Raw genomic sequence first — 26,721 nt, 5'->3', positions numbered from 1 at the left:
TCATACAAAACTCTCTCTAGGTGAATCAGAGTTATTGTTAAGATTCTTGATTTTTAAAGCACAGATTAGTTCCTGGGAGGCCAGAGTGCGACTGAAAGCTGGTAATTATGTTTTCTTATTCTACAACAATTTAAGATGATGCTGGTGCTTTTATTGTTATTAAATTAGGATGATAACTGGATTTGGCAATCAGTTACATGTATTCATGCAAGATTGTCTAATAGTAGGTACATATATATATATATATATATATATATATATATATATATATACACACACAAGCACACATATATGGAAAATAAAAGCCAATGAAACTCCATTTTGCATTTGTATATCTTTATGTAATACTTTCAGATTAATCAATTTTGTTACAGTTTGTGAAGCTGCTCCAGTGAGTTGCTTTAAATAAACCTCTCATCATTCGCACCTCTTAGCTTTATATTGAATTGATCCATTTACCACCCTTACCCAGAGCTGTTAAAATGAGCCAAGATCAATGCTCATCAAATTCCTCAAAAGAGCCATTATTGCAACGTTCAGCATGTGAGCAAATGGGACCAGAAATCATGAAAGCAGTGAGGGTCACGTTCAACTGGTAAATTAAAGGTAAAGTGAGACGCGGCCCTGGCAACCACATTTCCTCAGCAGACCGGAGGCTGAGTCTCAGACTGTTATCAGCGCTGCAGCCACTGATGTGTCTTCTCGCTTTCTGAGAGCATCACATGTGTTTTATCTCTGAGCAAAAAGCTTTCGCTAAGCGCATTTCTCTCCATCTGGGAAGCAGGGGAGCTGCTTTCTACACTGGAGTGAGAGCAGACCCAGCTGATGCAGTGAGGAATGACTTCAGTGGCAGGCTGAAGGGGAGAGCGATCTGTGAAGTAACCAGCAGTCCTTCATGCATCAGGATGCGTACTTTTTTCCAGACACTGGCTGCTGTAGCATCTCAGTAGTTTGCGAGAGGGGGGACCCTGACTATCAGTTGCATCACCCGGGCTTCCAATAAGCATAAAGGGAGAGGGGACAAAAAGGCAGAATGGCTTGCTGCTGCACCTTGAATTGAGAGCTATGAACTGTTGCAGAGATTTATGTGGCAAACGTGTTGCAAAGTTGTTCAAATGTACTGAATGCAGCCAAGGGAACGTGTTGGAATTTGGAGGCGACAGAGATACTACTGCGGACTAACAGAATGCCTGATTGCACATGAGTTAAATCATTAGGAAGCAGCTTCATGTTGTGTTGTACGATTTTCTGGCTCAATGGCAAAAGGTTTTCTTCTTTTTCTTATTCTGCTTCTGCATTAATGGGAGACACTGAATTGTAATTTCAGTTACTGGTGGGTAAATGTAGTTTGCTTTTATAAGGAATCTCAAAACCAGGTATGTACTTCTCTGTTTGTCTATGTTGTAGATGTGCCAGTGTGTGATATATTATTTCTTGTTGCTTAGTAGCATAGCTTACATTTTTTACAGTAAACTTACACTATAGAGGAATATGCAAGGCTCTCTCTTGTATATATTGTGGGTGTATAATTTATAAATATATGTATTATATAACATAACAAAAAATAATATTAAGAATGCCTTTTTTGGAATGTTTACCTGTGTTTTTATTTTTTAAGCTGTCTGTGTGTATAAGGTTACCGTTTCTACAGTTTATGCTAATGCACATATGCATACATGCTTTTCTGACTGATAATTCAAATGAACTGCCTGCAGCTTTGCTTTGAAGGGATAGCTTGAGTACAGCGTATGGTAGATTAGCTCCACAACTAGTGCATGGGGAGAAAAAAAAGCGGTCTAATTCTGAGAGCTTCTGTGTTGCTGTCATCCACAGCCCTTAACTGCTGGAGCTCATGTATGCATGAAGAATGAGCATAGGCAGCATACTGATGTAGAATACCAGAGCATTTAATTGCTACATATTTAAATTAATATTGAACTGCTCAATGTACAGAAGCACTTGGTTGTATGCTCACTGTGCCTCCTGAAGAGCAATGTTTTATTGTGGTGAAATGTATACTTTCAAAGCAATGTACAAAAAACAACAACCTTTGCTGTAAAAAAAAAAAAAATCCCAACATATTTTGTTGTCAGCCATGTTGCACAGGCAGCAGTAGTAAAACCACTTACCGTAATTATGGTAGTGGGTGGGTGGGGCTCTTTTTTCTACTGCTATCTTGTGCATTTATCAGGAGCTGTAGATGTCTCATGAGTGCCAGTCACTGCGATTTCACAGGTCACAGAACCTGTGTCTGTAATATATTGATAATGTTTGACTCAGTATCTGCCTCTGCAGAAGCTTCCAAAGCAAAACATATCTAATTCAGGAATAAAACAAAATTCCCTTTTGTAATTGACTTGCTTATTAGTGTCACAGGAGAGGCAAAAATAAATCTTCCTTTTTCGTTTCTGCATGTTGTCTCTAAGATCCATTTTACATTATATGAGGCAACTCAATTTAGCTTCTAAATCTTATTTCAAGTCAGATCTCATACATTGCTTGGCAACCTAATAATCCATATAGAAAGTATAGTCATACTGCATGCAAATTGACTGTTCATTCAGTGTTCGGACCTGTAACAGTTATCTTTATCTGGACTCCAATTTTTTACACTGCCTAATTGGTGTTTTATAAAAATTAAAAGGAAGGCTGCTCTAAAGTGGCTTGGTGGCAGGTCCTTGCTTTTAGTAAGTTACAGTAAAGCTTAAGTGATGCTGTGGGCAACTGGTTCCAATCACCCGTATCATCCCTAGTACACATCCTTGGCTCATGTTTCTCCCTGGGATGTTGTTCCTCTGATCAAGTTACTTTAAGTTATTTGTTGTATGGCTTAAAATAATTTGTATACCCAATATTTATTTCCTGTACAAAATCAATAATGTTATATCAACTATTTGAACATTTCAGCGAATTAGTCTTAAAATATAGATAAAATGTATCTACATTCGTGTTTGCTGCATATTACCAGCTGCACCTTCCAGGAATGTGGATATTATCCACTCATTGATTCTTCATGTCTTTAAATGAGATCAGAATATTGTTTCTATAAGATGAGGAAAGATGATCAGATGTCAGGGTTTAAATAGACAGTTTCTTCTTGTTTTTTCACTAAAGAGCAGACATGGAGTCATAGGTGTCAAGGCTAGGGTTCAGTTGAGCAGTTCCTCAAATGCTTTCTTCAATTAGTGTAGAAAAGTGGCACCTGAGGAGAATAAAGAAGAAGTCTTTACACTGTGCTTTTCACTGCCAGCAAAGGGTCCCCTTTCTTCCACAAAGGGTCCTGGTTTATAGCAGATGAAAAAAAGAGAAGCTGTAAACCAGTGACCCAGTGCTTTAAAACTAAAACAACATGGTGCCAGTATTTTATCACATCATTGTGTTATCAGAAGTCCCTGTTGTCATGCAGGTATTGAAGCGAAGCTGTAAGGAGAGTGAACATCATATAGAGGTTTATCAGCCAACGCCTGATAAGACTGGGACATGCTGATTCAAATAGAAAGGCTCACACATGGGAAACTGGGATTAAAAAATGTCACTGTATCTTCAGATTTAATAATAAGAACATCCCAAGTTACACTTTATTTCACAGAGTAACTGTAAAGAGAGATTTATTTATTTATAAAATCCTTTTGCATTTAGCACTAGGAAATCATATTAACATATTAAAGATCTATGTTTTTCATATTAGATTCCCCCTTTTCATAAGCTTCAGCCTCTAGTGACCCAAAGCCATTTGTATTTTCATTTCACTGTATGCTGAAAATGTCATTTTTGTGGGCTTACCTGTAATACAAAGCTGACAATGTCTATGTATAAAAAGGCTGGTCAAGAGATTGATTGACAGATTGACATCACCTGACAACTCTGGTCTTGCGGTTCTGATCTAAGCCATTTTGCCCTGCCATCACAGGTGTCAACTTTCAGCTGAACCAGATGTGTTCCTTCACAAAGATACTAATTAAGTGCCAAATGGCTCTCGAAATGAAATGCCACAAAGCTCATACAACCAAACATGTGCCTTTAACCCATTTGACAGACAATTGTCAATATATTGACTAATTAGTTACTGGAGATGTAGAAGTACAAAATCAATAATGTTTAATGCTTCTGTCTTTAAAGTTAGACCCAGTATCAACAAAGATGTGCACTTAATTGCACATCCAATAGCTCATTGAAGTCTACAATTTTAGGCAAGATCAGGCAGCATATGCATTACGATTGCCGTATAATCAGCTTATGCCCATAATGTACAATTCTTTTTCTATTATTCTGAGATGGAATTGTGTAATTCCTCATTACAGTGCTGTCCACCTCAAACCTTGATTTATTTAGTTGTGAATTCAGAGGGCCTAATTTGTATACTCTCACGTATCATACAAAAAATGCTTCAGTGTTACTGTTATGTAACAGTATAACAAATGTATGGAAGATTAGTTAAATGCACTTTTTAAAATTATATTTAAAAAATGTATATGAAAACAATTAAATCAAGTGGTATGCATGTTTACTTTTTAAGGTAAAAGTTTAGGTGGTGAAATCGGTAACAATGTCACATTATTGTGCTGACCAGTCTGAATTATAGCAAAATCATTGTATCTACCCTTTATTAAAGGTTGATATACAGCAGACAAGAATTAAAGCATCATGCAACTTAAAATGAGCTGATATTGACTCGGCCAAGTTAGGGTTTGATCTCTTTTCAGCACTGTTTCCTAAGCCTAATTGCCAGTGGTGCAAAATCATTAACAAGGTCTCCCTCATGTGAAAGAAAAACAGTCTGCTATCTCAGGCTGCAACTTTATCTCATTAGGCAATGACTTTTTTTTAAGTTCCTATTGTTATGTTTTTAACTTTAATCTCTGTGAAAAGCAGTCACAATCACTTAATCACATAAATTTCACCAATGGAATTATATATAAAATTCATAAACGTATTTGTTTCCTGTACAAATTCTGGATCTCTGAAAAGTGAAGTAATCTATTTACCTGTTATCTTTATTATCTTCATAAGCTGTTCTTGCATGCACTTTAATATGTACTTTGAATACTTTTTAAGATAAATTGTTGCTTCCAAATAAGTGTGCCAAATGGAAAAACGAATGTAGCTTGTAAAGATAGCAGGGAAACCCAAACCCAAATATCATAATTGGCAAGCATTTGAATTTGAGTGTTTGCCAGTATCTTTTGTCATACTACAGTACACTTGCTTAACACTTTTTAAAGTTGTAAAATGATGATACATACACTGAACATTTCCCTTCAGCTAACATCTTTTAAATGTAATATGTTACTACATATGCTCAACATGAGTTATTATGAATCTTCCCACCTCCAGCCTTCTGTGCCGCTAAAATGAACCTTTTGCATTGCACTCTTTAGTAATATATTAAATGTATATCATGGGGCATCAAGATATTATTAAAAATCCTATAATTTATAGAATATAGCTTCTAAATTGTTATTTACATTCTGTTTATGTAAACAGTGTTTTATTCCATTCGTGATGAAATTGTGTGTTGTCATTATAGAAGCCCCAGAGAATATAGTTATTGTATGTTGCTTGAATTTGTATCGCCAAACTTACACTAGCATTATAATCAGTGTGCACAATTCTTTTAACAGCCTTAGACAAATGTGTTTTAGTCACATGTGCATTTCAGGAATTCGCGATAGGATCACCCCTTGAGATCTCTGCTCCACAGCAGTTTGGGGTGTTGAGGCAATTCAAATAATGGCTGTTGTAACAAGTCTGCATTTTAGTGATATCAGTGTTTTAGCTAGCTTGACAGAGTTTGGCCTGTACATTGAGAATTTGCAAGACCTATTGGTCATCCTCAGTAGAAGAAAAATGGGGAAACATGTCAAGTTGGTATTTCCTGTGTTGTTGTTTTTTAAATCTGACCTGTTTTAGTTGACTGTGACAAATGTGTATAAGTGGTTGATGCAGCTGTTTTAGTAATCACTGTATATTTTACTAACAGACGTAACAGGCAAGTTTGCTTCTGCTATCCCTTCAATGATGGTTGCTGTTCATTTGGAATATATTTGATTTCCATTGAGTGAATGTCTACAATGACTGTGTGCATTGACAAAAAATGTAAAACTCTGTTTGCTGTGTTACTGCTATTACGAAAGATCTTACCTGTACATATTGTCCATATAATGTGTTTATTGTGTATTTAAACAACATTTTTTCCTTGTAGAGTAATGCGGTTAGCCATGAGGAAAGCCACTGGATTTTACAATGTTTCTGGTCCTCCCCTAGGATTTATATTTTTTGCTCTCTTACATAATAAAAATTAAAGACAGCTTTGAGGGCCACTTCATCCTGTCACATAGGCTTTTGACTTTCTAAACAATTTTTGCATATGGGTGTGCTTGTGATTCTGGATTCTCAGCCAGATCAGCTTTATTGTGTTTGGAAAACAGTGACAAAACATTGCCCTCCATGGTTTCTGCCCTACTCAAGAGCCTGCCATCTTACCTTCTAAAGATTTGCAAAGGAATGTTTACAAAGAAACTGGCAAATACAACAAAGAAGAAAGAGAGCAGTCAAAACAAAAAGGAGCTAAAATTGACCCCGGCGGCCCAAGTTCGGAATCCAACATTATCTACAGCAATAAAAAGCACAGTCAAAAAAATCGCCAAATGTTCATCAGCACGCAACTTATCCCTTGAAGAAGAGGACGGCAAAAACGAGTTCTCGCTCTCACCAACGTTTAGTTACCGTGTAGCAATCGCAAACGGACTCCAAAAAAATCTGCTTTTAGTTAACAATAATGAAAGTCTCCTCCAAGAGGTCTTGTCCCTTGATAGCAGTTATTCTGGCTCTCTGAGTGAGTTGAAAGTTGGTCATAGATTCGATGAACAAAAAGCTCTTACCATGCCAGTAAGAAGGAATAGAAAAAGCTTGAGCAGCCTGGCCCCCTCTGAAGGCAGTTCTGAGGGGGAGCGTACGCTGCACACACTGCGGCTTGGCGCACTGCGCAAACTAAGAAAATGGAAGAAAAGCCAAGAATGTGTCTCCTCCGATTCAGAGGTAAGCAACTGGAAGAAAACTCTGGGTATCCGAAGCAAGTCTTTGGACAGAGCGGGACGTCAACAGAGAACAGCAACGCTCGAGCCTGGCTTCAGCTCCACGGGCTGCATCAGTCAGACACACGATGTCATGGAAATGATTTTCAAAGAGCTTCAGGGAATAAGTCAAATTGAAACTGAACTCTCTGAGCTGCGAGGCCACGTCAATGCCCTCAAGCACTCCATTGACGAAATCTCCAGCAGCGTGGAAGTCGTGCAGAGCGAGATCGAACAGTTGCGCTCTGGCTTTGTGCAGTCCAGACGAGAAACGCGTGACATACATGACTACATCAAACAAATCAGTCACCAAGGTAACAAAGTGAGCCTGAGATTCTTAAATGTGCCTGAGGATAAGCAGGAAAAAGTTGAAACACTCATTTACCAAATTTTAAAAGAGAAAATGGGTTTCGCTGATGCACAGAAGACACTCAAAATTGAACTAGCCCATCGTTTGGGGCAACAAAGAGAATGTCCCAACGCTAAACCTCGGCCCATTATAGTTTTCTTTGCAAATCCACAAGATAGGGATTTAGTATTAAAGAAATGTTATAAATTGAAGGGCACAGGCATATCAGTCTCCACCGACAGCCTTGCTCACGAATCAAAAGAGAGGAAAGACAAAGGCATGACATCTTCTCAGACATATGAAAGCATGGACATCAAGGTGTCAGTGAAAGAGAGGTCTGAGCTGGATGACTGGGACTCCATGGACAGTGATAAAGAGTTAGAAACGGACTTAAATAGGAATAAATATGCAATCATTTCCAAAGCACCATTCAAGAGTAAATCTGACAAAAAAAAAGCGGAGTCGCATGACACCAGAACCCATGAGAGGTCAGCTTCCGGAAGCGCATATTCCAGCACCGTACAGTATGCCGACGACAGCTTTCAGTCACCTGGATATGATGGCGATGAGAAGCAGACAAAGCCTTATTACACAGATTTAACTCCTGTGTGGCTTTCCCAGAGCGATTACTCCACACCCAAACTTAGCCGTTCAGAATCAGATTTTTCTAAGCTCTGCCAGTCCTACTCTGAGGATTTTTCAGAGAGCCAGTATTTTAGTCGAGCCAATGGATGCTCCCTTTTGTCATCTTCAGATAGAGAACTTTGGCAGAGAAAACAAGAAGACATGGCCTCTTCTTGGTACACTAGCCCACCTAGTCAAAACTTAAGTCAGGAAAATCCACCTTACGTGGAGCCAAATGAAGTGGAAAACACTGAAACCATTGACAGCGGTGTTAGCAATGGACTGGTGTGTATTTCAGGGGACAGAAGCCACTATAGTGATTCCCAGTTGTCTTTGCAAGGTGATCTTTCACCTTGGAAGGATTGGCATCATTTAGAACAAGGTGCTGACTCAGGCCTTGATGCTTCTACTCTGCAGAACGTAGTTTCTGAGGTAAATAGCCCATTTGATCCCATTGCGAATAATTTCCCAGAAAACATTACAAAATGTCAAGAGGTGGACCTTCAATTTGAAGGAGAAGGAGAGAATTATATGACACTTGGAAGCAGTTCCTCAACTTGCCCGGGATTCGAGAGTGAAACTGTGAGTCAGCTGGATGCCCAGAGTGACCCTTACCCAGAATCCAATGCAAATCATTTCTATCAAACCCCAAACAGGTCCTCAATCATGTACCGTAGTCAGAGTGAAATCAGGAGTGACAATTGTGAGGAAGTGCCCAAATCATGGCATAGCAGGCTTAGCATAGACTTGACTGATAAAACATTCAGCTTCCCTAAATTTGGATCTACTCTCCAGCGGGCCAAATCCGCACTAGAAGTGGTGTTTACCAAAAGCAGCCAGAGCCTGAGTGCTGCGGAGGAGCCAAGCAATTCTACATTCATGGGCCGATTTAGGACTTTGTCGCAGTCGACCGCAAATGACTCCAGTACAACAATTAATTCTGATGTATACACTGAGCCTTACTACTACAGGGCAGATGATGAAGAATATAGTGAACAGGCAGTCGACAATGAAACAGATTATGTTGAAGTTATGGAACAAGTGCTTGCCAAACTGGAGAATCGGACAAATGCAAATGATCCCGAGGAACAATACCAATCGTACGATGTCTCTCAGGAAGGAAATTATGTGCTGGAATATGATTGTAGCTACGATGAGCAGTATGATACCCCGTATAGTGAGGAATATGATGATAACGAATTAGCAGGAGAAACACCAGAGTTTGAATCATTATTATATGTGGAAGAGACTGAGGAAAAGGAGGATGAAAACCAAAATATCCCAGAAGAAACAGTGGAGATTCAACCCAAAAAGAGGATACGACCCACCTTCAAAGAAGCAGCATTGAGGGCATATAGAAAGCAGATGGCAGAACTGGAAGAAAAGCTGCTTGCTGGAGGTACATACAATGATTTCTTGATTAGATATTTAGATCCTGATTTTGAAAATAAGAATTAGACTTCATCAAAGTAATGTATTGTTATGTACTAGTAACATGAAGACAGTAGGTGTTTAATGAAAAGTACCAGCAATGTACATCATTAAAATGAATATGTAATATTTAAATATGTCTTCGGAACAAGAAGAAAATACATTTTTATGGGGCATTACTTTTTTTCTAAAGCAAAATATTAATTAAGACTAAGTAATTGGATGTGCAGCAGATGGTAATTGCCACGTTTGCTAATCAAATATAATGTAAAATCTTCAGGGGGAGAATAAGGTTTTTGAGTTTTAAGTAATTGGTGACTTGGAGGCATTTATCAGGCAGGAGAGGAAACCCCAGTGTCTGTTACTGTAGAAGCATTAAGACTGGAACATTGAAGATGCAGATTTTCTTACAAACGGTGATCCAGGGAAGATGATAGCTGTATTCTTTTGTTCGTTTTTCAAATCTGATTTGTGTGTGTGTGTGTGTGTGTGTGTGTGTGTGTGTTGAGCTGGGTATTTTGTATTTAATATTTGAGACTTGATGGGAATTCCATTGAGCCTTTCTTCTAATTGGTCATACAATAGTTTATTTCCAGATGGTACCGTACATATTGTTTTCTGAAGTGTTTCTCATGTACGTGTGCCTTTGTGTGATGGTAGGGTTTAGCCATAAATCAGCAGTGGTTACCAAACTGAACTGTGTGATTAAAGTAATTTATAATATTGTGTTGGAAGTCATCATCCAAGCTTTCATATATGGGCAGGGTAGCAGAATAAAGTCAAGTCCTAGTCCCGTTCAGGGCACTGGCGAACAGCGCTCTCATGATTGTGTAGCAGGGTCATGTTTCGAAATCGGGGTCAGTGCCCAAACCAGGGTCGTCTGTCCGTAATTAAGGTCCTCATCTGGTATCTGGTCAGTCGGTTATTTTGACTTATCGCTTTCTGTCACACTGCTCACGCTCTCCTTACGCCCTCCCCTCTATTCCCCAAAGTTACTCTGTAATGTCTGTGTGCTTTTAATATTGTGTGTTGATAAGCTTCAGGTGAGGCTGTCTGGCCGAGCCGGCAGGTAGGATCCTAGTACGTTTCCATGTCCACGTCAGGTGTAAATGGGAGAAGGGGGAGACGCTTGCAGCCACATATACCTGCCATCGTAGATCATACTCGTTGGGGCATCACAATATATATGTACAAATTTTTGTTTGTTTTGTTTTGTTTGGTAGAAAGCACAGTTGAAGAATACCTGTTGAAGCTGAGGATGTTTAGCCATTATATTATCTCTTAAATATAAATATATTCCCTTAACGGTGATGGATGAGGGTGTTGAATGAACATTAGCAGTAGTAGCATAATCATGGGAGAAGCAGCTGTTTTATTCATATCCTTAAACTGTGCTCTGTTACATTTAGTAAAACACTACACTTATTCAACCTGTATTGTAAGTCTCTACAAGCTAGAACCAAGGTTTGCAGAAAAACAATTAAGATCAAGAATGATGTTTAAAAAACATGTATTTTATGTATATTTTATATTCATTTTATATTTAAAAGATTCTGAAATTGAAGACACAGAGAAACATATTCAGCTGTACCAATGCCATGTTGGATGGCAGTATATTGATTCAGAGTGGGAACAATCAACTTAACTGTGTGGAACAACATGAGCTGGGTAAACCAGAAAAGAAGTTTGCAATGGTTTTCCATTACAGTTGGCGTGGTGCCTAGGGACTCTCTTCTACCTTATTTAAAACAAACAAGCCTCAGACTTTCATATGGCAACTGTTCTCACAGTACACCTTTTACATAAGACACAACAAGAACAAGTAAGCCAGTGGCTGAGGTCAGCGCTCAATGAAAGCATATCACTTTTATGTTATAATTGTAGTTAAATAGTTTTCAGTGTACTTCTGTTTTGTTGTTGTTGTTGTTTTGAATGGAGTCACAAATATTGACTTAAACCATTTTATTACAATCTGTTATGGTAATTCAATAATGAGTCACATGAATATGTTTAATCTAACAATTCTCAGATTTGTGGCGTTCCAAGTAATCTACCTTATTAGGTATAAAATATGCACTTAGCTGTTTAGTTTTTGTTTGCACTGTCATTTAATGTGTTAGAACATCAGTCTAACAGGGGTCTGAGATAAAGACAGTCACGTCTCCTTAGTAAGATAAATCAAAAAATGTAGGTTACCAGATCGTGTTTCCCTTTAAATCTGTGCTTTATTTCTTCATTTAAAAGTGTTTTGGCAAGCTATTGTGATTCTGTTTATTGTAAAGAAAAGCAACGTCTTTCTGTCCCCCCTCTGTACAACACATATGGATTTGCCCAATAGTGTATTAAATGTGAAATCAGTTTAGGGCAGAGCTGAAGTTGTCTATTTAATGTCTTTCATACACTTAGGAAGATTAGATTGTTTATCTTTGACTCCAATTACTCCAGTTTTCATTCAATATATAAGCATATGACTATTGTTCTCATACTATGACTTGTTGTATGAAACATAATGCAAGCCCACAAGTGTGCTGGACTGTCCTGCTTTGCATTACAATTTATGTATCATGTAACTGTAGGCACGTTTGAATTCACTGGAAATACCCCATGACATATCATTTGACATACCATTGTAAAAGCTTAGTCAACTGAGTGTGAAAGGGATAATTGGATTTTGTTCAATGTTACGTTCAGCAACCCATTTAGATTTTCCATAATTTTAGAAAGGATTTTTTACCCCCAAAGGAATATCCTCTAATACCTGAGGACACTGTACAAATTTAGGATCAAACATGAGCCTTTCAATAAGTGTTTTTGGCAGTCGACTCAAATGAAATCAAATTAAGTCAGTCTCATCTTACATGTGAAGTCAATAGATTTGATTAACAGTACTTTTTATTGTCTGTAATTTATGATATATATATATATATAATATATATATATATATATATATGTATGTATGTATAATGTTGTTCTTCAATATGTCTGATTTTAAAGTTTTCCTCTATTGCCTTATTTCTCATATTTGGTAGTAGCAATAGTTGAGATTTCCACCAATGCTGCACTGAGATACCTTTGGTAGTCACATAGTGATTAATCACCTGGGACATACAGCATGAATAAAATATAACAAGCACATTTATCTTTAAAGGGATGATATAGAACACTACCAAGCAATAACAGTACTGTTTTCAAATCAACAGTATCTCTGCAGTATTATTCCAATAGAAATGCTCTCTTTAGGACAGAGTGTCTTATTCTAGACTTTAGACTTTAAAGAAAATCCTTGTAACTCATATTTTTTCTGTAAGCTCATAGACTAATGCAGTGCAGCACCTTGGACTTTTAGTTGTCCATTTAAATACTTATTTATTTATATCCAAGGCACAGTAATTAATTCTGCTCTTTCAGAATACAGCACCCAGTCTCAGCACTGTTTACCCCAAATGTTGATATGACAAAAAGAAATGTGTCTGCACCTTGCAATAGAGTGGGGAATGGATTCCTCTTTATATACAGGGTTGCTGGGCTTGATGAATCAGGGGTGTCAAACTCCAGTCCTCCAGGGCTGTAGGGTCTTCAGGTTTCTGTTCCAGCTGAGCTTCCAATCAGTTAATTGAAAAAATTGTTTAGTTGGACAGATTGAACATTTTTCTCCTTTGTGTTGGACCAGAATTTTTTGTGGTATATCTTTATATCAGGTAGCTTTGTATAACCTAGGGCAAATATTGTAAATTTGTGTTCTTGAATCGTTTGTGGATGGCAAATATACAGATTTTTGTTACATCCATCACAGTCTGATAAAACATATATATATATATATATATATATATATATATATATGATGTATCACATGAAAACAATTTGCATCCACAGAGCAATCCATCTGGATTAACTAGCTAGCAGCGGTGAAATGTAATGAAGCCTTGATATATACAGTATAGATATGTATATTTACACCGATCAGCCATAACATTATGACCACTGACAGGTGAAGTGAATAACACTGAGAATCTCATTATCATGGCACCTGTCAGTGGGTGGGATATATTAGGCAGCAAGTGAACATTTTGTCCTCAAAGTTGATATGTTAGAAGCAGGAAAAATGGGCAAGCGTAAGGATCTGAGCGTCTCTGACAAGGGCCAAATTGTGATGGCTAGATGACTGGGTCAGAGCATCTCCAAAACTGCAGCTCTTGTGGGGTGTTCCCAGTCTGCAGTGGTCAGTACCTATCAAAAGTGGTCCAAGGAAGGAAAAGCGGTGAACCGGCGACAGGGTCATGGGCAGCCAAGGCTCATTGATGCACGTGGGGAGCGAAGGCTGGCCTGTGTGGTCCGATCCAACAGACGAGCTACTGTAGCTCAAATTGCTGAAAATGTTAATGCTGGTTCTGATAGAAAGGTGTCGCAGTTTGTTGCGTATGGGGCTGCGTAGCCGCAGACCAGTCAGGGTGCCCATGCTGACCCCTGTCTACTGCCGAAAGCACCTATAATGGGCACATGAGTATCAGAACTGGACCACTGAGCAATGGAAGAAGGTGGCCTGGTTCTGATGAATCATGAGTTCAAGGTGTTGACTTGGCCTCCAAATTCCCCAGATCTCAATCCAATCGAGCATGTGTGGGATGTGCTGGACAAACAAGTCCGATCCATGGAGGCCCCACCTCGCAACTTACAGGACTTAAAGGATCTGCTGCTAACGTCTTGGTGCCAGATACCACAGCACACCTTCAGAGGTTTAGTGTCTATGAGTCCATGCCACAACGGGTCAGGGCAGTTTTGGCGGCAAAAGGGGGACCTACACAATATTAGGTAGGTGGTCATAATGTTATGGCTGATCGGTGTATATATATGTATATGTATATGTGTGTATATATATATATATATATATATATATATATATATATATATATATATATATATATATATATATATATATATATATATACATACATACAGTGAGGGAAAAAAGTATTTGATCCCCTGCTGATTTTGTACGTTTGCCCACTGACAAAGAAATGATCAGTCTATAATTTTAATGGTAGGTGTATTTTAACAGTGAGAGACAGAATAACAACAAAAAAATCCAGAAAAATGCATTTCAAAAAAGTTATAAATTGATTTGCATGTTAATGAGGGAAATAAGTATTTGATTCCCTATCAATCAGCAAGATTTCTGGCTCCCAGGTGTCTTTTATACAGGTAACGAGCTGAGATTAGCAGCACTCTCTTAAAGGGAGAGCTCCTAATCTCAGCTCGTTACCTGTATAAAAGACACCTGTCCACAGAAGCAATCAATCAATCAGATTCCAAACTCTCCACCATGGCCAAGACCAAAGAGCTGTCCAAGGATGTCAGGGACAAGATTGTAGACCTACACAAGGCTGGAATGGGCTACAAGACCATCGCCAAGCAGCTTGGTGAGAAGGTGACAACAGTTGGTGCGATTATTCGCAAATGGAAGAAACACAAAATAACTGTCAGTCTCCCTCGGTCTGGGGCTCCATGCAAGATCTCACCTCGTGGAGTTTCAATGATCATGAGAACGGTGAGGAATCTTGTTAATGATCTCAAGGCAGCTGGGACCATTGTCACCAAGAAAACAATTGGTAACACACTACGCCGTGAAGGACTGAAATCCTGCAGCGCCCGCAAGGTCCCCCTGCTCAAGAAAGCACATGTACAGGCCCGTCTGAAGTTTGCCAATGAACATCTGAATGATTCAGAGGAGAACTGGGTGAAAGTGTTGTGGTCAGATGAGACCAAAATCGAGCTCTTTGGCATCAACTCAACTCGCCGTGTTTGGAGGAGGAGGAATGACCCCAAGAACACCATCCCCACCGTCAAACATGGAGGTGGAAACATTATGCTTTAGGGGTGTTTTTCTGCTAAGGGGAGAGGACAACTGCACCGCATCAAAGGGACGATGGACGGGGCCATGTACCGTCAAATCTCGGGTGAGAACCTCCTTCCCTCAGCCAGGGCATTGAAAATGGGTTGTGGATGGTATTCCAGCATGACAATAACCCAAAACACACAGCCAAGGCAACAAAGGAGTGGCTCAAGAAGAAGCACATTAAGATCCTGGAGTGGCCTAGCCAGTCTCCAGGCCTTAATCCCATAGAAAATCTGTGGAGGGAGCTGAAGGTTGGAGTTGCCAAACGTCAGCCTCGAAACCTTAATGACTTGGAGAGGATCTGCAAAGAGGAGTGGGACAAAATCCCTCCTGAGATGTGTGCAAACCTGGTGGCCAACTACAAGAAACGTCTGTCCTCTGTGATTGCCAACAAGGGTTTTGCCACCAAGTACTAAGTCGAAGGGGTCAAATACTTATTTCCCTCATTAACATGCAAATCAATTTATAGCTTTTTTGAAATGCATTTTTCTGGATTTTGTTGTTGTTATTCTGTCTCTCACTGTTAAAATACACCTACCATTAAAATTATAGACTGATCATTTTGTTTGTCAGTGGGCAAACATACAAAATCAGCAGGGGATCAAATACTTTTTTCCCCCACTGTATATATGAGCACATTACCCTGCTTAGAATGCCTGGTGTCTTGGGGAGACCCACAGCATCAGTGTGATGTATTCCTAGTATGATTATTTTTTACATTTTAATTAGATTTATTCATTTTAGGGGGGAAGGGCAGCTTAATCCCCTATAACACTGTTTATTTCCCAAGGTTTACTGCATGCTTGTGCTAGTACGGATACAAACTTTACTATCATAATTTGTCTGTTTTTGTCTGCTCATTCCTGACCATGCTGTCTGTTCTTGTGGCTTTTCAGCTGAATCTCCATGGGTTTATACTCTCTGCCAGCCCAGTCTTCACTTCAGTAGAACAGCTACTGGAGTGAGATGCTAATTCTCATTCCCAAGGGCATTTTCAAACCCGGTCAGCATTGTTCAGAATATTCATTTTAGTCTAGTAGTAAGATGTCTTATTTTTTGAAATGTTGAACCCTGGACTACTTTCTTCCTTGATTAAGTATGCTGTACACATGCATTTGCCATAGAGCTTTATTATATACACACACATGTATACATACATTTCTGATGTGCAAAATGTGAGCATACAGAAATTTGATTGTGCTTGAATTTCTAGTGCAGGTGAAACTGAAGACTGGTTTTCTTTCATTGTTAGTTACAGCTTGGTTGTATTTTATGGCTTTATGGTCCAGTATATGTGCAGTTGTTATTTTACTTTATCTGAAAGTGGTAGGAACGCTGTATTCTATGTAGACTTGTGTAGTTGTGTTGAAACAAGCAATATTTGGAAAATGTAATTATCCCTGTGGCTGTTTAATCCACTTCATTAAGTATGTTTTACCAGATCCCACAGGGTTCTCGTACTGGTTCATTGATTTCTCCCATCTCTGCACTGTGTCTGAATGATGACCCCCCCCCCTCCCAGCCATACTCTCGTCTTTTACGTAATCAGACCACAACCTATTTAACTTTTTTACAATGTGGTCCATGCTTTGTAATAATTGTGATGAAATCGATTTAATTAAATCATCGTGTTTTGTAACACTTCATGCGATCAGTAATTCAGTTTTATTAAGGCTTTCCAATTAATGCAGAAATGCGTGGATTCATTTTATTTAGTTGCTGTCCATTCCGTACATTACAAGGTTTTGCTTTGCCCCATTGATGCTAGATTTTCTTTCTTTGTTAGCTGTAATAAAATCCTGTGGTGTCTTATGTATTATGTTGAATTATACATGTCCCATCGAAAGCAGTGAATATCAATCACATGCAAATATTAGATCATTTAATATTTCCCTGACCTGTAAGCTCTATGTTTAAAAGAGGCTTTTGGACTAAAGATTTTAGATTGAGCCAAACGCTCTTAACTCCCTAGATGTTTAAAGCTTCATAATGGAAAACTAATCTGAAGCTATCTTTATTTTTTCACCAGTTATGAAATTCAGTCAGTTTACAATCATCTTTTGTATTGCTAAGTGCACTTTCCTCAAATAAAAAAAGAACTTTATTAAGAGCGCAAAATAAATATAGTTTTCTAATTTTAAATAGCTTAATTTAGATAATTGGGTGAACCATTTTGCCTTTTGTGATAGTACAGTGTTCTGTATTTTAGCTGAAAGTAGATAATCTGCAACTGCTATTGGTAATTTCACTACTCACATATCTTGTGTGTACTGGGTGGCTCCTTTCTGCTCAAATGAATCACCATGTTAATTCACAAATGTAGGAGCGGTGTTATTGGACAAGTGTTTTTGGGAGCGATTGTTAAAGGGAAACACCTCTATATTGTACCAGGTCCCTATTTACTGCACTTCATAAATTTCCATGTGCTTTCCACTACTGGTTTAATATGTCTTTTTCAGAAACCTAACCATGACATTTTAATTAAAAGGTGGAAGATAACAGTTTTAACAGAAATATCAAGGCAAAGCCAAACAGAACTTATCATGGGATTTAGAACCAGCAAGAAATGACAAAAGAGACAGGTGAACTTAAAATAACATTTTTATCATATGTATTTGGGGAACAAGAGTCTCTGTCTGTGTCAAAGATTAAAGGCACATATTGTGTAGCATCTAACCAAATTAGACAATGCATTTTATTGTATTGTTTAATAGCTTGAAGCCTGAGGCCAGCTTATGAATAGATGCTATGGCTGCGATCCTGTCCTCTGGACAGTGTTGAGTATTTCTGTATTTCTGGCACACACCAAGGGACCATTCTCCTAATATCCAGATTGCAGATTGCCTGGTCCTATGAATAATGCTGCCATCCTGCTGTTGGAGATAAACAGAAGGGCTGGAATGCAGATAAATCCATTTTCATCTGGCACTCGAGCCTTCCAGGCCACACATTTGTAGAGTAATATTGTATAATGCAGCAAAAGACAATGTTTGATAAATTCAAAGGAAAAGATGACAATAATATCATTAAATAATGTCCTGTTAGTTTACATATGCGAAACTGATCTTGTTGATTGAATATGATTAGGGTTAAATGTGTGCAGGGTGGTTTTGAATAGGAGGTCCCTGTGATCACAATTAACTCAATGTAAGCTTTATGTTGTTTACTTCATGAATGCTCACAAAAGAATCACAGGCTGTTACACACTGACAGCAATGTTGTGAGTAATGTGAATGGCAAAAAGTATGGTTTCAATGCATATTAATCGGGCATTATTTGCCTGATTTCATGTCTCACAAGAGTCTGATTAAATTATTCACAGTCATTGTATTACACAATGCACTTAACCAGAGGACATAATTTGTATTTTTGTACACAATATTATTGTTGGTAAAAATAATTTCATTACTGTTTTTGATTGAAGTGCATTAAAATCATGCAGTCTCTTATTTAGATTATTCGCTGCACTGAAAATGCCCTTAAGGATTTTTGAGGTTGGTAAAAATAACAATATCTAACTGCAAGAAGGTTAGAAGAACAGAAATGCTCTCTGAAATGTCAATCCATCCAATGTTTGACTATCCCTGTCTGCACAGAACATGGGGATTAGTTAGTAGGCTGAGGGGATCACTACTTCTTGGGTTTTGATCCTTATCAACATGTTTCAATTTTTCTTTTCAAACTGGCTTATAAAATGCCTGGGTAGACTTCTAGTTGTTGTTGATTCATATTTTTGATTATACATAAATTCATGATTTGCATAATTAAGAAGTACTTGCTTGAACTACTAAATTGTTTGTCAACTGCGAGTTTCCTCCTGTGTCCTGTGTCTTGACTGGTATTTTGTAACTGTTGATTTTTTTGATAACTGGGTCTGCATATATGTAGACAAGGTATCCATATAGACTGGATATATGGGCTTTGTTGTGGGTGACAAGGCATAAAGAAATATGTCTTCCACAAGACTGGTGGATACTGGACCTTATGCCCTTGGCCAATAATCAACCACTGGTATCCTTTTGTTGAATCAGGATGTCACAGCAGAGGAATACAAGATATTACATTGTTCACATCACTATTCTTGTACAGATACTGGGGTTTCCAACTTCTTGTAGGCGTGTATTTATTGATATGGCAATATGGTAATGATACATTATAGTTACGAAGTTTGCAAAAAAGTGACAATTGACTGACATTGTTTAGACTTGAAGATCAAATTAGACAGTTTTATTGTTGTCATTCCCCTTTGAAAATGAAGCAAAAAAAACATATGCTGCACAAGCCGTTATCCATACCACACCAGTTATGTACCATTTCTATTGCTGAACATTAACAATAAGCATGATACCGTTTTATACAAGAAAAAGATGCAAGAATGTGCGTCTTGGCATATGCAACACCTCTGCAGAATTTAATTACTAAGGATTACCTTCTGGATCTCTCTAGAGACAAAATTATGTTGGTGCTTTTTAAAACATACAAGGATATGCAGCAATGCATCCATAAATTCTTGTTTTACAAAAAGATAGCCTCGGATACAACAGTCTGTTTTGTTTTATATAATAAACTACCCATAAAGAAGTCATTTTCTAACGTGCTATTCCCCTCTCCTTGGTTCTTTTTCAGATAGCACTGCTTTGGACTCCCAGGTCTTTAATTGCTGTTATTCATCTTTCATTCAGGCTAATTTCTTTTAGTTTTTCTGTCTTTTCTGTTTCCATTCTCTGTCAGTGTGTTGTACGTGACCATTTCATACTGTCACTAGAATGTTCTGCATGTGTTATGAGGTGCTTCTTTAAAAAAATATTATTTTAAATTAAATTATCAAGAAACTAAATGCATTTGTAAACTGGACAATTCTACAATATGAAGACTAACTCATGCACACTAAGGTAAAATTTGCAAATAGTGCATGCTTTGTGGATCAGTAAAATATTGCTTTAAGCAGTTCCAAAGCTATTGACGCAGTCTTAATTATTACAGTGTTATAGGTCTTATTTTAAAATTAAACAAAATTAAGTACAATATTCAGTCCAACAGTATAGGATTTTCTATGCATTCTTGTGCAGATTCTTAAACCACATTAAATCAAATGGATGTGTCACTATTGCCTACATGTATTTTTATGACTGAACTTTATATGTATGTAATACAAACCTTTGAATAATGTAAGATGTGCTTGAATAATGTTTTAAAATGGTGGCCTGTAAACATATAAAGAATGCATTAAATTAACAATTTAATTACCTTTCTTTGAAGGCGCGACTAGCAAGTGGCAATGTTTTGGATGCTTCAAAACTTTATGGGCTGCAGGCCGCTGGAGGGTAAGTTTAATTCATTTTAAAACCCATTTCTAAGCAGAATATGGCAGTTTTACCTGCAATGTATAATCTTAATGCCTGCAATGTAGTATTTCAAAAGGATATAGAAATAGATATATTGTGTACAGAACAATATGTTCAGTAATTTTGCTAAATGTTTCAATAAACTAAAGTGATGAAGTTAAGGTTAGAGTTGTCTTTCTACTCACTTAACTGAATTAGGTGTTGATTTCTAGCTTGAAATCGTGTTGCGGGCTAGCTCTGGAGTTCAGGCTGTTGTTGGGGCATAAAATTGGGTAGGTAACTATTGCTGTAATACTAGTCAGTGGTTCTGAACGTGTCACTTGCTGTGCAGGTGTCTACCTGCATATCTTCACAGGGGTGTAAAATTGATCACTAGGGCAATGTGAAGCAATACTGACTTTACAGCGCTTACGGCTTTAAAAACATCACAACATATAGAGGGTTCACAGAGGATATGCTCCCGTTAATTTTGTATAAATGTATGAACATTTTGACAAGGGAATAACAAAACCAATCTAAATCACTACTGTAGGCACGTAGATCACTCCTTCCACTGACTCTTGCCTGTGGCTCCTCTCAGCATTGTCCTGGAGGTCTGGCAATCCCTAATGTTCACTATATTTGCTCTTTCAGAGAACTTCTCATTCATTTCTCAAACCTTTTGCTCCCTGTACTGTTATTTATGAGGAGCAGGTATTTCTTTATTTCCTAGTACTTGAAGTGCCCTTCAGTTATTACTGATGGAGTCCTTTGACAAGAACCTGTCCCTAATAAACAGAGGCTTTGAGTTATGCCTGGATACAGAGACCAGCTTCCATCAAGATAATAAACATTACATCTGAAAGTATAATAATATTATTGTATTTGTATTAATTGTGGTGCATTTGATTAAGCATTAACGTAAATCTCCATTATTAGATTCCTGTTTTTTGGTTTGGTTAGTTTAATTATAAATGTATATACATTGTTATTTCACAAGTATGTATTTATGCAAACACAATATTTTTTCAAAAAGCCTTTTTAAAAATGTGTAATTATAAAGTACCTGGTTAAATTAACTGGCCTAGATAATTCATTTTGTGTGCATAACAGATGACCTGGGAGCAGCTGTGAAAATGGAAGGAATTTGCAAATGGTTACTGAACAGCATAATTGCAAAATTACCTTTAAATGCATTTAAAAATTGGTAATTTTGCAATTATGCTGTTCCATTACTGCTCCATTACTGCAACCCATGGCAATCTCCATTATTGTGGAGTGGGCTTCAGATTTCATATAGTGCTCTTCTGAAAGTGAAACATGCTCTAAAGGAGAATAGGGGCCACCAACCTATGGGATATTGCCTGTCAGGACACAAGTTACTGAGCTTTGATTTGTATCCGAGTTGCTGAAGGCCTTCGTGGGAACTGATGTAGGAAACTGACACTTTTTGAACTGAAAGAGAACATGTAATCAGATCTCTGATAACTAGTCTACACTGTGTAGAACAATGGGATTTGGGGGTCATATTACTCTCTATTTAATATGATATAATGAAATAAGAATAATATATGTATAATAATAATGCTAATATTTCTGCTCATTTGCTAAACTCTAATAGGCTCATGGCAACCATCCTTTTATTTTAGTGATCGTAAGAATTGGATTCCTGTTTCGACCGATATTGTTAATGCCTGAGACAAATGTTAGAGGTTATAGCCTTTTAAAATGATGAGTTATTCTATTGCTGATTTTTATTTTTATTGTTTTGCTCTGATGATTTTCGATGGACAGTGCACGTAAGAAGTCACAGACACTCTTCTTGGTTGATTTAATTCCCTCCAGATTCCCTAATATGAACATTTGAATGTAGCTGATGAGATTGTGTAATAATGTTAACAGACAGCAATGTGTCTGTTCTGTCAGCAATAACATCAGGATGACCTAAATAACATGTCTACAATTTCATCTGTGGGAGGTGTCTAGATCTTGAAACGGGAGTAATCATTAACTTTTCTTATTTTCAAGCTGCTTTCTATTTTTTTCAATAGAGCTTACTAGTTTGTTTAAACTGGTATTATAGTTATTATGAGTTACCTCTGTTTGGTTTGTTATGTATGTACAACAGGGACATCCTGCTTGCTCAACATCAGGAACAATATCCTGAATGATCCTTTCCAGGAAAACATAAAACTACAATTTGTATCCACATATTTTGCCCTGGGCATCCAGTCTACTGATGTCAACATAATCTTGACTAACCATGCCAATAAGTAGTTCATTTAATTAACTGAGAGTGGGGAAGGACAGAAAATTATAAGACCCTGTAGCATTTAAGGACCAGTGTTGGAAATCTCTGTGGCATTCAGTACTTCTTTGTTGTAATTGCTTTAGTTATGACCTCCTAAGTCCGCTGTGAAAGGTGTTTCCACAGCATTCTTAATTCTAAAAATAAGACCGGAGTCCATCCTCCGCCCATATTTATTTAATTTTAAGCACCAGTGGCAGGTTAATAATTGCTTCAGTCTTTGTAATAAAGCTCTGCAGATTATGTTTGCATTTGAACTACAAATATTTAGCTGCAGTGTCACAGAAACTATAAATGTAGTACACATTTAATAAGCCACAGTAAACTGAAGTATTCCAGTTAATATAGTTATGAGTTTCGCATGATTATATTCCATGTTTCCAAGTTTTTTCAATCTTAGGGTATTACACTGGTCACATTCAGGTACATTGGAAGGTAGCTGTTTGTGATTTTGCTTCTTGCAGTAATCTGAGATGAACATACAGTATAAACACAATAGTATCTTACAAGATGTGGTGCTGAAACATGAACTGGCTGCCTCACAGCTAGATGTAGATGCTTCATTGGAAGATTTCAATTCCATGAGAAATGGAGAACAACCATGGGAGTGTTACTTAGATTTGCAGCTAGGTATTGATGGACAAGAAGCATTAAGCGGCAAAAATGTTGATGGGATTTTGGGAAAACTTTGGAAGACTTCAAGGAAAACGAGTAGGGATAACACAGACAGGTAATTTTGTTAGTCTTTTAAACTATGGTATGACATGTTCGATTCACCTTATTCCATAGGTGTTTTGTTTTGTCGTTAATGATAAGCATGATGATAAGCATTCTTCATAAACAGCAATCTATTACCACCATTTTCCACTTATTGAAGATAATTATAGTTGAGGTTAATATTTTCCTTTGAGTTTTCAGAACGATAATCTAATTTAATTACCTCAGAAACATTTGATTGGTGATATTTAAACATAAGAGATAAATAGCAATTTGCCAGAAGAAGTATGCGCTTTCTGGACGAGAGAGTCCCTTTAGAGAAAATTATTGTACCACACTGGCTTTTGCCTGTTGTTGTATTTGAATTCTTTAATATATTTTTGTCTTTTCTTACTTTCTTTCTCTCTTTTTTATAACTTAATATTTAGTCCTTTGTTGGTTAGCTGGCTCTGTTTCCTATCTGAAAACTGACCATTGCAATGTTCTGCTTGCTTGAATCTGTTGGTTGGAGACAACGAACTAGACTGTATGATGATGTGTATCAGTGCCAGGTTTTACAGTTGTCTTTAAATCAGTGGTTGATCTTGATCTTAGCTAGTTAAAGTGCAGTATTTTGTATGATATATTACTCACTATACTCAGCATATTCTGAGAGACAATGTTGAAAAAAGTATCATGAAATTAATTACATCAGGCTTTTATAATAGCAACACATATACAACAGAAACCGAGTTGTTGTTTTTTGCTTGCTTTACGTTTTTTCAGCTATTCCTATTTCATTTTCTCTTCAGGATTTTCTGATCCATAGCAAAACAGATCTGCTTTGTACAAATGGACATTTGGAAGCCCCTTCTCACCTGAAGCACTAGTCACTGTGCTAACTTGCCATTTCTAGATGTAGTATGAAGTACTACATAATATGTTCAGGGAAAATGTAAAGAAATATGCCTTGAGTTGTTTGCTAACCTAGTAAATCAAGCCAAATGCAGCCTTTTAGTTTCAAGATCTCACATGCTGAATGGCATTATTATGATATTAATATACACTAAATCTGTCTTCCCCTAGGCCTGGCAGTATACTTTATGGTATTGACAGCATGCCAGATTTACGGCGAAAGAGGACGATGCCCATTGTTCGAGACCTGGTGAGTTATCTCCTTCAATGGGACTGTGTTGATTTATTTAAAAATGATCTGCCTTATACTTCATTATAGAGGACGTGTGGGATTACATTCTTGCCTGCAATAGCATCCTATATCCCTGTGTAAAATCAATCTAACAATGCTATACTTCATTCTCATTTACAGTCATCGTAACCCAACATCATTGGATACAACAAAGTATGTTGCAGGATTATAATAGCTCAGAGGATATATCGTAATTTAATTAGAAGTTAAAAAATGTTGCATGTATAGCCTACAGAAACAGTCCCTACACAGTCCGTGGTGCTGCCATCCCAAGTTAACTTGTGTGCATTGTATTGATTCAACTTAAAACCTGGCGTTGGAATGTGAGAACAGTTCAGATCATGTAACATGGGCCAGTGCTACATTAAGCTTCTATGTTTTATGTGAAAAGTGTTACTGTTGGTATCTTATATTAAGTTATTATTTAAATGTTTTTTTCTGTCTTGTCTTGTACTATCAATACCATTATTTGTCAGTTAATTCACACACATCTATTATCACTTATTCTATTGATTTGCAAGTTTACAATTAGTGGTATCTATGTTGTAGAATTAAATATGTGTCTTCTTAAACATAGGGTTTCAGTCGACCACATACTTGTAATCCTCATCTACATGGAAGTCAAATGTACTATTAGTATTACTAATATTCCATATTAAATGAAATTCTTAATTGCATCTTAAATTTCTACTGTTTAAACCATAAATTACTCTTTCTTACACAACACACATACAGTGAGGGAAAAAAGTATTTGATCCCCTGCTGATTTTGTACGTTTGTCCACTGACAAAGAAATGATCAGTCTATAATTTTAATGGTAGGTGTATTTTAACAGTGAGAGACAGAATAATAACAAAAAAATCCAGAAAAACACATTTCAAAAAAGTTATAAATTGATTTGCATGTTAATCCGTCGTCCCTTTGATGCGGTGCAGTTGTCCTGTCCCCTTAGCAGAAAACCACCCTCAAAGCATAATGTTTCCACCTCCATGTTTGACGGTGGGGATGGTGTTCTTGGGGTCATTCCTCCTCCTCCAAACACGGCGAGTTGAGTTGATGCCAAAGAGCTCGATTTTGGTCTCATCTGACCACAACACTTTCACCCAGTTCTCCTCTGAATCATTCAGATGTTCATTGGCAAACTTCAGACGGGCCTGTACATGTGCTTTCTTGAGCAGGGGGACCTTGCGGGCGCTGCAGGATTTCAGTCCTTTACAGCGTAGTGTGTTACCAATTGTTTTCTTGGTGACTATGGTCCCAGCTGCCTTGAGATCATTAACAAGATCCTCCCATGTAGTTCTGGGCTGATTCCGCACCGTTCTCATGATCATTGAAACTCCACGAGGTGAGATCTTGCATGGAGCCCCAGACCGACGGAGACTGACAGTTATTTTGTGTTTCTTTCATTTGCGAATAATCGCACCAACTGTTGTCACCTTCTCACCAAGCTGCTTGGCGATGGTCACAATTGGCCCATTCCAGCCTTGTGTAGGTCTACAATCTTGTCCCTGACATCCTTGGACAGCTCTTTGGTCTTGGCCATGGTGGAGAGTTTGGAATCTGATTGATTGATTGCTTCTGTGGACAGGTGTCTTTTATACAGGTAATGAGCTGAGATTAGGAGCACTCCCTTTAAGAGAGTGCTGCTAATCTCAGCTCGTTACCTGTATAAAAGACACCTGGGAGCCAGAAATCTTGCTGATTGATAGGGGATCAAATACTTATTTCCCTCATTAACATGCAAATCAATTTATAACTATTTTGAAATGCGTTTTTCTGGATTTTTTTGTTATTCTGTCTCTCACTGTTAAAATAC

General features: G+C 37.6%; 1 protein-coding gene across 2 annotated transcripts in view; it reads left to right on the top strand.

Annotated features, from left to right (window-relative positions):
- The first annotated feature begins 706 nt into the window (after positions 1–706).
- Positions 707–26,721, top strand: part of unc13c (unc-13 homolog C (C. elegans)) — a 138,998-nt gene continuing 112,983 nt past the window's right edge. For both annotated transcript variants that reach the window (XM_066701363.1, XM_066701362.1), the window contains exons 1-5: positions 707–1,376; positions 6,203–9,445; positions 19,997–20,019; positions 20,630–20,694; positions 24,785–24,863. In XM_066701363.1, coding sequence (XP_066557460.1) covers positions 6,448–9,445; positions 19,997–20,019; positions 20,630–20,694; positions 24,785–24,863 — 3,165 coding nt within the window. In that variant the 5' untranslated portion in view covers positions 707–1,376; positions 6,203–6,447. The remainder of the gene's footprint in view (positions 1,377–6,202; positions 9,446–19,996; positions 20,020–20,629; positions 20,695–24,784; positions 24,864–26,721) is intronic.

Source organism: Amia ocellicauda, chromosome 4 (assembly GCF_036373705.1).
Source record: "Amia ocellicauda isolate fAmiCal2 chromosome 4, fAmiCal2.hap1, whole genome shotgun sequence".
NCBI classification, from domain to species: domain Eukaryota; kingdom Metazoa; phylum Chordata; class Actinopteri; order Amiiformes; family Amiidae; genus Amia; species Amia ocellicauda.
Note: the sequence above shows the minus strand (reverse complement) of the source record. Positions and strands in the feature narration are given on the sequence as shown.